We start from the raw sequence: 12,122 nt of genomic DNA, 5'->3' as shown, positions 1-12,122 counted from the left end.
TTGTAATCCCAGTACTAGGAAGGCTGAGATCCCTGGGGCATTCTGGGCAGCAAGTCTAGCCTAATTAAGCGAGTTTCAGACCAGTGGCAACCCATGTCTCAAAATTAAATTAAATTAAATTAAAATTAAAAAAAAACACGGGTGGATAACAGCTAAGGAACTTGTCTGTTGGTTTCCACATGCATATGTTCATACATATACACACAATATTGGACACACACACACACACACACACACAGAGCTCAGGGCATCTAGGATTAATCTAGAAAACTAATAATATCAAGAAGTGATATAGGATTCCAGGCAATCTGAGCTCACTTCCAGGAAGAGACAGCCCTTTTTCATAGTGTCAGTTCATTACTAACCATCTTAACTCACCCTTAACAAATATTTTTATTTTCCTCAAGTCCAAAACATACTTGGGCACAGATTGATGGTCATATAGAAGCAAAACATAGGGAGGTTTTTCATATGTTTGTCACTGGAACCCATCTATCTTAGGTCCTACATGATAGCCATCACAAGACTCAGTTTTCTACATCTTTGGGAATGAAGACAAGATGATCTATAGCACAGGGCCTTGTAACAAAATATGCACTTATATATGTGCCCACAGAAGCTAGCATAAGTTGCCTCAAAAATATTGAGTTAATGTATGCATACAATAAGAATTTAAATAGTACTTTTCTTTCAAATGTTGTGTTTTGTCTTTCTTTATTAAACTGAGACCTTGAGAATTTCTCCTTCCAAAAGCCCTTTTGGAAGTCACATCAAGATTCATGTACTATGGGTAAGCCTCTTGATTCTTGATGCCATTGGACTGGCCTTACTCAGTGTGGATGGACACCAAGTGCAAAGCAAGGATACATGACACTATGTCTGTCCAGGGGTGTAATGTCCAGGCTGGAGAGATTGCTGAGTGGTGAAGGCACTTGCCAGCAAAGCCTAAGAACTCATGTTCAGATCCCTAGGTCTCACATAAGCCAGTGACGCAAGTGCTCAATATTGCAAAGGCACACAATGGGGTGCACGCATCTGGAGTTCTTTTAAAGCTGCTGATGGCCCTGGTGTGTCCATTCTTTCCCTCTCTCTCTCTCCCTCCCTCCCTCTCTCTCTCTCTCTCTGCCTCTTTCTCTCTCAAATTAAAAATACAATAAAAAATATTAAGGGTGTACTGTCCAAGCAACTAGGAAATAAAGGTGTAAAATATTTATGAGCATCGCTAAGAATAAAAGTACCTCAATATTAAACTTGGGAGAAAATTGAGAAAGAAGTCAAGCACCTATGCTCAAAGCTTCAAGAACAAAGTAAAGGGAAATAAGGAATACCAATTGCTTTTTAAAATTTATTTATTTTTATTATTTATTTATTTATTTGAGAGAGACAAAGAGAGAAAGAGGCAGTTAGAGAGAGAGAATAGGTGCACCAGGGCCTCCAGCCACTGCAAACAAACTCCAGACGCATGCACCCCCTTGTGCATCTGGCTAACGTGGGTCCTGGGGAATTGAGCCTTGAACCAGGGTCCTTAGACTTCACAGGCAAGCACTTAACTGCTAGGCCATCTCTCCAGCCCCCAACTGCTTTTACATAAGGTGAGGTGGAGAGGTTGCCCAAGAAGATGGCCAAAGTCAAAATGAGGTGAAGGACAGGATCAGAAGACTGAGGGTACCGCATAATCTGGGCTTATTGTTCACTTCTGTTCTTGGTGGGGAGGAGTAGGGGAGCAGAGGAGCCACCTGGGAACAATTCTACTTTGCCAGGGGTGAGAACATCAGTCCAGGTGTGTATGCTAGAGAATCATTCATTAAGGCTTTGATTTGAGCTTTCGAATTTAGATTTAGGATTTTGTATTCCAACACAGAAAGCAGAAATGGAATGCATCCTTGAATAATTCGAGGGATTTCTTTAAAAATACTTATCTATTTCAAAGCTACTGGGAAGAAGCCAAGACTGTGGGGATTTAAGGTACAAAATTTAAGGATGTACTTGCTCCCAGTGTAATATATTGTTATTGTGAATAATTGTCCATCTAATGTTAAATGATGCACCAAATTCCAGAATGCTGTGGTTCTAATGTTTGTTTTAGGTTCTGGGTTTATGCTCTTTGACCCACTTTCAGAGAGGTAAAACTATCCAGGGAGACTTTTGCTACTCTTATTTATATAGTGAATTAAAATGAAATTGGGTTTGTTAAAAATAGCAGCTAACATAATGTTTGAATATTAATTTCAAGATTTTGTCTTCCTTTAGTAATTCTCTCCTTTAAAAATATTTTATTTTTCTTTATTTATTTGAGAGAGAGGAATAGGCAGGCAGAGAGAGAGAGAGAGAGAATGGGTGTGCCAGGGCTGCCAGCCACTACAAGCGAAGTCCAGATGCATGTGCCCCCTTGTGCATCTGTCTTATGTGGGTCCTGGGGAATTGAACCTGGGTCCTTTGGCTTTGCAGGCAAGTGTCTTAACCACTAAGCCGTTTCTCCAGCCCCATTTCTTGCCTTTTAACCATCATAATTATCCTATGAACTTAGTCCTATTATTACCTGTTTCCAAAAGTGGACAGTTTAGGCATCGTGATGTAAATTTCAACATCTCCATTATGAGTGGCAGAGCTAACCCATCAGTATTTTAGTCTTAGAGTTCACCCTACAATGCCTAACTCTCAAGGCTCTACCACCAAAAGGCAATGTTCAAGGACACTCAAATAATCTTCATGTTCATCAGCTGTTACTAATGGCCAGCCAAATCTTGGAAGGAGGAATATACACACCCAGTAGCTGCAGAAAGAAGTTTGGGCTGGGGGATTTTCCTTCACACATCACTGGAGTTCGATCCTAGGAATTGAAATCTCAGTCCCAGATCTCACATCTTGCCCAAGTGTTCTCTGAATGTAGTCTTCACAGAAGGGACAGTTGTGGAAGCATACTCTTGCTGTTCACATCAATTTCCCCCAATGATTAGCATTACTTCTAAAAGACTTTTTAATCCAGCTTTGTGCTATGGTCAGCACTATCAGAACGAAACTTCTGGATGAAACAGCAAAGGGGCCGTTTCAATCCTGAGAGATTATCAACCCAGGCAGTCATAAAAATGAATGCTAGCTTTAGTGAGAGAAGCCAAGGACATTCACTACAGCAATGAAATGCTTATCCAGAGAAAAGTGGAGCAATCAAGTAAGTTATGTTTCTATAACAGGATGCTGTGCAGCCACTGGGAGGAATGCGTAGGCTCTAATGCTGTGACCTACTGCTCAGTGAATCAAGAAAGCTGTGGTATTAGCAAGGATGACTGTTTTTGTATAAACAAAACCTGTTGTCAATAATGCTTACTTGTTAGGAATGGTTAAGAGTGTTGGGATAATGAGAATTTTTTTTTTTTATTTTGAGAGACAGGGAGAGAGAGAGAGAGAGAGAGAGTGGGTGTGCCAGGGCCATCAGCCCCTGTGAATGAACTCCAGACACAAGTGCCCCCTTGTACATATGTGCAACATGGTGCACTTGCATCACTGTGCTTCTGGCTTACATGGGACCTGGAGATTCGAGCATGAGTTCTTAGGCTTCTCAGGCAAGAGACTTAATGGCCAACCCATCTCCCCAGCCTGAGAATATTTTTCATTCTATTGTGAACACTTACGGTTTATAATACAGATATATTCATTCTTTTAAAAAATTAATTAATGTCTTGGGTTCTTTTCCTGTGAAGTGTAAGGTTCCAGGTTCTATTCCCCAGAGCCCATATAAACCAGATGCACAAGGTGGTTCATACATCTGGAGTTGGTTTGCAGTGGCTGGAGGCCCTGGCATGCCCATTCTCTCTCTCTCTATCTCTTTCTCTCTCTCTCTCTCTCACTGTCTTTTAAATAACTCACTCACTAACTAACTAACTAAATAAAATATTACACATAGAAAAAATAATTTCTTATCTTTTAAACCAACAAACAAAAAACTGGAGTTGTCTCCTGTCTCTCATGGTAATCACACCTCATCTCCATGATGAGATGCCCTTATTTCAGAACTTTTCTCCATTCTGTTTCCCTAATACATCTTCAAGGTTAGATAGGTTAAATAAAAAGTATGCTACACATAAGAAATGCTAATGTCTGTGAAATACAACTGCATGGTTTATGGAGTCTTGGAAACATCCACAGATACTTGTTTTTTAATGTTTTTAAATTATTTATTTATTTATTTACTTACTTATTTAAGAGAGCAAGAGAGGGAAAGAGGGAGAGAGAGAGAGAGAGAGAGAGAGAGAGAGGAGAAAATGGGTGCACCAGGGCCTCCAGACACTGCAAATGAACTCCAGACGCATGTACCATCTTGTGCATTTGGCCTACATAGGTCCAGGGGAATTGAACTAAGGTCCTTTGGCTTTGCAGGCAAACGCCTTAACCACTAAGCATCTCTCCAGCCCATCCACAGATATTTGTAGTAGTAGTAACAATACGTAGATCAACCACTGTGATCCTTCCGAGCATATCTGTGCCTAGTCTAGAAAGAATGCTGTGGTTGATGTAGCCTTGCAAACTGAAGGTTCATTGTCCCCCAAGCAGTTAGTAGTGCTCAATATACAGTCCTGTGGCACTGCTCCTTCCTTCCTGGTCCATCTTTCCTAGTGCTCTGAGGGGACTGTACACATATCACTAGATACCATTTTCACTGTCTGTAACACAGGGCTCGGCACACAGGAGGTAAAAGTGATAATGGGTGTTCTTATTTTTCAGTGTTCATTATGAGTATCAGAGAGCCACTGTTTCAGATATTAGCCTCATAGATTCAATCACCTCTATGTAGCATTGGATATGTTCATTGTCTCACATTTATTTGTCTACCTTGATATATCATTTTGTTTGGGCCATGTCCCTTTTGCCCTTAGCTTTCAAAAGAAGCATTCATAATTCAGCTAAGGGAAAGAACTAAAACTAATTTGTGGGTGAACTCTTCCCCTCAAACTGCTTGACTCACCTTCCCAAAGGAAATGGATACCTGGATAACTGAATGAACTTCTTTAATCAAAGTTGGCATTTTTTGGGGGGAGGGGTAAGAGTGGCATTTTATATGGAAGAGAGTGGTCAGGGCAGTCACTGTGTGTCAGCATCTGGCATCTACACATAGGAGCACACCTTCCCTCACCAACAAAATAAAACCGTACTCCCATGGTGCAGGACTGAGAGAGAGAGAGAGAGAGAGAGAGAGAGAGAGAGAGAGAGAGAGAGAGAGAGAGTGACATTTTAGCTATTGTGAACCACATATGAAGGTGACATTTTCTATCCTGCTAAAATGGGATGGCTTAATGTATTTGGGTAATAGCCATTGGAGTGATCATTAGAAGCAAAAAACAAGCAACAAACAACAATCAAACAATAACAACAAAAAACAAAAACACCAACCAACCAAACAAAAATCCACTTGTTTCAAGGGTTAACTTCACACTGTCCACGTAATCCTCTCATGGGCAGTTCAGGTACCTGCATGAACTTACTGGGTCCAACTTTATATTTTCAATTCTGCTGAAATGGGATGGCTCAACATTTCAGGGTAACAGTCTTTATTTTTGCATGTATATATGGGGTATGTGTGTATGCATGTTATGTGTGTGGTCACATGCATGCATGTGTGTGTGTAGGATACATGTAGATATAGGGTGTCTTCCTCAACTATTCTCCACTGCCACATGCCCATCAAGAAGCATGATGACCCAAATTCCTGCAGGTCCTCTCTACCATAAGTGAGAACTCTTTTATTTCCCACATGACACAGTTTCCACATTTACTGGTCAACTTGAGCTGGTCACTGTTGTCATCTTCTGTGATATAGAATGGTATAGTTCTCCCTGCCAACCTGTATAAAGCTTCTTACATCTGAAATGCACGGTTACATTTCCTTACCTGGATTGAAAACTGGAAACCAGCGGTAGAATTTATTTTTGTAGGGAACGGTGTCAAATTCACTGCACTGCATCTGCCGAAATGTGGGCGCATCCGTGCGACAGGGGTGCACGTTGCATAAGCGGTAGCGTTTTCTTTCTCCAGTGCAGTATTTCCCTCCAAACTTTGGTCTGTAGATTCAACAGACAAGCTGTTGTTTTAGTTTCCTGAAAAGCCAATATTTTCCTTTAACATTCCTCTGGTATCTGGCCAAGTCTGTTCTGGTTAAACCCCATGTTTTTCTGCCCTAAAATGAACCTTGCAAATAACTTCTCCTGATTTTACACATTTTTGGTATTTCTCCCTAGCAGTTCAATCTCAAGAATATATTTGCTATTTTTAAGCAGTTTATATATCTTTCCTACCTGTACACTGCCCCAGGAGAAATTAATACATCATTTTCCCACTGAAATCTATTCCTTCTCTGCTTGCTATTTAGCAAGTCCATAGCACCCAGATTTCAGAATCATGCGTCGCTGGCCATCCTTCAACCCCACAGTTCATCAGTCACCAGTTATCCAGTACAGTTCTACATGGTTTAACTACTCCTCAGTTTCATGGCCATCAAACAAGTCTATTTTCTCCATTCCTGTCTTCCTTTTGCCCACTCCTCCCCTCTATTCAACCCACAGTGTACACTGTTACTGAGATGTTTTGAAAGATTATCATGGGCTGGAGAGATGGCTTAGTGGTTAAGGCACTTGTTCAATTCCCCAATATCCACATAAAGCCACATGCACAAGGTGGCACATATATCTGGAGTTCGTTTGCAGTGGGTAGAGGACCTGGCGATCCTCTCTCTCTCTCTCTCCTCCCCTCTCTTAAATAAATAAATACATAAGATATTTTTAAAAAAATAATTAATTTCTTATTTTAAAAGCTTTAGTGGAATACAGTGGCTACAAAGTCAGGCCCAACTTCTTGATTTTGGCACTCCAGACTCTCATGATTGTGTCTTACATGACTTTACAAATTTTACTTTCCACACTGGTGACCAGAGGGGTGGCCCTGGGGAATTGTCCCAATGCAGAGGCTGAAGGGACAAGCAGGCGAGCAGCTCAGAGGCAGTCACATGCTAGAGGCACAGAAGACAAGCACACCTCCCCATAGCTCCTATTTGGTGGTGGCAGAGCCAAAGTTTGGGCCACTTGCTTTAATTTGTAGCCTGAATTCTTATCTCCCTGCTGTCCTCTCTGACCAGGTCGTCCCAAGAGACAGAAACCTGGAACCCTGCCTGTCTAGTCATATTGTTGTGGTGGTTATAATCCTTCTGTGTACTCTGTTCATTTTAAATATTAATGCTGGTTACTAATCCTCCTTCTCCACTTTTCATTTGTTTTTATTTTTATTTGTTTATTTGAGAGAGACAGAGAGAGAGAAAGAGAGGGCATACCAGGGCACCCAGCCACTGCAAACAAACTCCAGATGCATGTGCCACCTTCTGCATCTGGCTTATGTCGGTCCTGGGGAATTGAACCTGGGCCCTTTTGCTTTACAGGCAAGTGCCTTAACTACCAAGCCATCTCTCCAGCCCCATTTTTCATTTTTTAATGTTTTTATTTATTATAGAGAGGAGAAGAAGGAGAGAGAGAGAGAGAGAGAGAGAGGCAGAGAGAGAGAGGGACAGAGAGAATGAGTATACTAGGGCTTTCTGTCACTGCAAATAAATGCCAGATACATGTGCCATTTTGTGCATCTGGCTTTACATGGGAATTGGGGAATTGAACCCGGGCCATCAGCCTCTGCAAATAGGTTTTAGCCACTGAGCCACTTCTCCAGCCCTCCATTTTTCTTAATGCGACTTGAGTAGACATCTATTTCTTGCACATAAAAGCTTTGACCAGGGAGGTTCACATAGCAGTCATTTCACTCATTGATTCCCTGTAGGAGACACTAAGAACTGCTCGTGACATGTGAGGCTAGGCTGGTTTCCATTTAGAGACGGAGACACTGTGACTTGGCACCTTTCCAACTCATTTCCACCCTACAAATACCACCACTCACTTTTAATGAGCCAAACCCTGCAGGGTTCTCTTATCCCTGTAGCTGGTCTCACTTGACCAATGTCAAAGAAAAGGTGTGAAGGTCAGAAAAATTTTCCATGGAAGAATAATAGTTTTGACAAAATTGTATAGTAATTATATCAAAAGAAAGTTACAATCTTGTCAGCATAATTAGATACAACCTGCCCATACCCTGATCTGAATCTATGACTAGATTCACAGAACTCGGTATATGACTGCATTTCCATTGACAATTTTTCTCAGTAAATTTAAACAAACCAGCTATGGAGTCATATTTCTCCACTTAGCCAACCAATAAATTATGACCTTGAGAATGAATGTCAGAACACTGTGACCCCTGAAGCTAAGCTAGAGAAGGATCCTTTTGTTCCTCAAACTAGAGCATCCCCATCAGTCACTGACCATCTTCCCAAAGTTATAGAATGGTGATGACTGAATATGGTCAGACTAGGAGCAAGTTGCCTGTGTCTCCTGATCACTAACATGGACGTCACATTTCTGACAAAATTGAAAAAAAAAAAAAACCTACCAAATAAACATTTTCTCTAACAATATAGTAATCTGTAAGAAATTCCTGGTGTTGAATATTTGAAGCCATAGACAAGGGTAAACTTTTCAATTAGTTTTGTCAGTATTCCTCAGATGCATACATACTTGTATAGTAAATGATGGAGCTCTCATAAGTATGACTTATTGATAATTTATTATATAACAGATATATGTTAAGCTATAGAAATTAATTATCCCTCAGAAAAATGTTTCATATATAGCATAGAGTGTATATATAATACATACACATCATATACATATATACTTTACATTTATTACTATATTTATTAATTAAAGGAGATGAATAAAACCTGGAACTCAGATACCAAGAAGACTTGTAATCACTTTTAACACTGAAGTTTTTTTTTAAAATGTAGCTCTTATTCAAGACAAAGATAAGTCTAGGAAAATGAAGCTTAATACAGTTTCTATTTCCAGGAAGCATCAAATGTATACCTTGAAAATAAACCTGGAAACTCATACACCTGGAAGAATACAATATATATTTGAAATGTGAGCCAATTTAAATTTAACTCATATATATAATATACATATATGTATGCATCATTATGTAAGTTTCAAAAAAAAATTAAGCAACTGAAGAAATGAGAAAGTCGTTTCTAAAAACTTTGTGTGAAATACATCCGTGGAATCCTTAACAGGTACTAAGAGGTAAGTTATCTTCAAAAATGAGCTTAGCAACTTTACTAGATAGCTATGGGAAGAAAGTATTTTTTTATAAAATTGTACATTCCTTATGATTTAAAGCCAGCTACAATTTTATCAACAAAACTGAGTATAGCTAATCTGTTAACGATATGTTGGAGCTATGTAAAACGGTTGGATTTAATTGCATAAGCTCTCAAAGGCTTTTACATAGACTCTATGCTTAGAAGAAATATGCTGGTGCATTTAAGCACATTTGCTCTGTTTCCCCAAATGATGGAATCACCTTTCTTATTTTGCTGTTATTAAAAATTCAATTCCAAGTAAAAACAAATTGAAACAACCCGAAGTAATTTCTTTGAATCAGAGATACTTCTGCAAATCTTCTAGCTCCTTTCTAAAAAAAAAAAAAAAAATTATTTATTTATTTATTTGAGAGCGACAGACACAGAGAGAAAGACAGATAGAGGGAGAGAGAGAGAATGGGCACACCAGGGCTTCCAGCCACTGCAAACGAACTCCAGATGCATGTGCCGCCTTGTGCATCTGGCTAACGTGGGACCTGGGGAACCGAGCCTTGAACCGGGGTCCTTAGGCTTCACAGGCAAGCACTTAACCACTAAGCCATCTCTCCAGCCCCTTCTAGCTCCTTTTTGTCGGGGTGAACTTAGCTCCTTCAGAAGGTTCCGGGGTAACTGAGGTCATCCCTTCAAGACTGCCATCATCACAACTACAGGAGGAGGGAAAGGAGGGACTGGAGGCTTACTCCGGGTTGTTGCAAAGTCTCTCTGCACTCTGGGCTCCGGCCCCACAGGTCCTGGAGCAGTGCGACCAGGGAGACCAGCGTCCCCAGCCTCCAGGGATGCTCTCCGGCTTCTTCCCCACTGTGATGCACTTGCCCGCCATACACCACTGCCAAAGGAAGAGGTAAAGGATGCATGAGTCAGGAAGGTCCCCCAACAGCCGTGCTGAGAACTCCAGAAGTCTAAGCCCTGTTCTCTCCTAGCGAGACTTCCGGCAATGACACATGAGCTGCTCAACAAAGAAGGGGGTAATGTAAACATTCCTTTGAGAGCCTTGGTGTTTAGAATCCGAGTTTGAGAAATTGAAGAGGATCTTAAAATGCCTATTTGTGCTCAAGGTAGGAGTGCTACTCAGAGCCTGGTTGGCAGATTGATTGCTAGTTGTAAACCAATGTCACTTTCTTCAAGAGAAAATGGCTGGCTATGGAGGCTGAGGTAGAAGGGTCACAAGTTTCAGGCCATCCTGAGGTACACAACAGGACCCTGCCTTAAGCAAAACCAACAGTGAAAACTCACATAAAAACAACAACAACAAAAAAAAAGAGGGCTGGAGAGATGGCTTAGCAGTTAAGGCGAAAGATCCCAATTCAACTATCCGGGACCCATGTAAGCCAGATGCACAAGGGGGCAAATGCATCTGGAGTTCGTTTGCAGCAGCCAGAGGCTCTGGCTCTCCCTCCCTCCCTCTCTTGTTCTATCTCTGCCTCTTTCTCTCCCATAAACAAATAAATACAAAAAAAGTGGGGGGGGGGCGGGCAGTTTCTATACAAAGCATGCCAACTTTGTGTGCTTAGTAACAGAGCTGTTTAATGCATTTACGTTCTGTCGTGAGACCCTCATCTGGGGGAAGATTGACAGCTCGTGGCTGGTATCATGAGCAGCACTTGTTCTTTACGACTTCTGAAGGTATTTAATGTCTGCAACAGAGAAGGCATCCTCCTACCAGAAAGTTCACTTCGCTGTTCACCACTAGCTTTTAGGAAACTCTCACGTATTAAGAAAAAAAAAAAAAACAAAACTTACTTTCCTTGAATTACTGATTGCCTATAGTTTGCGGCCTTTCCAGTGACTCATAAAAATATTTACCTACCCCCTTCAATGCAGCTGTTCCTCAGTGATCAGTGCAGGAGGGTAAACACATGAAAATTAAAACAAAAGGAAATGAAATTTGGTTATTTTTTTAAAGCCACATTTCCTGGTTGATTTGGCCACGTTTTATCCCTCAAACTCCTTTTTCATTCTTTCTGTTCATTTTGATCAGGTTCTATGACCTCAGTGAACCTCCTAAACCATAGGCCCATGACAACATGACTGGCTTAATCGCTCAGCATGAATTACCCTGTGCTCAGGAAGACTGGATGAGAACTAATGTCTCTGAGTTGACTGTATGGCTTTAATGCTTAGTAAATGCAATCATGTTCAGTTAGTGAGAAAAAAAAAGACTGTATGTAGCCCCGTTGTGATGAGTTTTAGAAAAATATAGCTACAGGAGATGCCTTTCCAACCTTCGGTATGGAGGGTGGGGGGCAAACAACAAGATCAAGGCTGATAACAGGTTCAGCAGATGCTGCTTAGAAACTTCTTAGAAGTTCACCAGAGGAAGACGGGCCCATTGCTCTGCAAGTGTGTGGGGAACTGGGCTCAGCCCTCCCCTGACTTCTTGTTCCCAGGGAAGACTTGAAAGGAACAGTGAAAGCAGAGTCATTTCCTCTGGCTGCCCTGACTGCCTGTGTCAGCTCCATCCAACGCTCCTCACTCACTCCAGAACCTTCTTCGCCTAAACTCCTAGCCCACCGCCCCAGCCCAACACTTTACCTTCCTCTCGCCACACCGGGTCCCATCTGCGGCAGCATCCAGTTTCGAGCGACAATAGCCTTTCACCGAGCACCACAGTGTCTGGCAAACATTCTGGAAAACAAGTGACAGGCTGTCTTCTTGTGTGTGCATCACCTTCACCAAACCACTGCTAGAACACCTACACGCCCACAAGCAACGCTAGCGCTGTTTGTGGGTGAGAGTCATCATTACAGCTCTTTCCAGCCCGGCTTGGTCTTCGAAACTCATTCAGAAAAAAACAGCAGACCACGCCAGACAATATGAAAGAGAGGAGACCTATGTCGTGAGCACTTGAGATTGCCATTTCTCTATGGTGGACAAT

At 41.4% G+C, this 12,122-nt stretch overlaps 1 protein-coding gene across 2 annotated transcripts in view; it reads right to left on the bottom strand.

The window, feature by feature from the left end:
• Nucleotides 1–12,122, bottom strand: part of Adamts12 (ADAM metallopeptidase with thrombospondin type 1 motif 12) — a 293,075-nt gene that overhangs the window by 91,082 nt on the left and 189,871 nt on the right. The window contains exons 10-12 of one of the 2 annotated variants that reach the window (XM_045132353.1): nt 11,780–11,872; nt 9,928–10,073; nt 5,884–6,053 (exon numbers count right to left, since the gene is read on the bottom strand). In XM_045132353.1, the coding sequence (XP_044988288.1) occupies nt 5,884–6,053; nt 9,928–10,073; nt 11,780–11,872 (409 nt within the window). Of the gene's footprint in view, nt 1–5,883; nt 6,090–9,927; nt 10,074–11,779; nt 11,873–12,122 lie in introns of those variants that run through there. The other variant, XM_045132354.1, reaches the window with a different exon arrangement.

Source organism: Jaculus jaculus, chromosome 13 (assembly GCF_020740685.1).
Source record: "Jaculus jaculus isolate mJacJac1 chromosome 13, mJacJac1.mat.Y.cur, whole genome shotgun sequence".
Taxonomy (NCBI): domain Eukaryota; kingdom Metazoa; phylum Chordata; class Mammalia; order Rodentia; family Dipodidae; genus Jaculus; species Jaculus jaculus.
The sequence above is the reverse complement of the archived record's forward strand: the minus strand, read 5'-3'. Positions and strand labels throughout refer to the sequence as shown.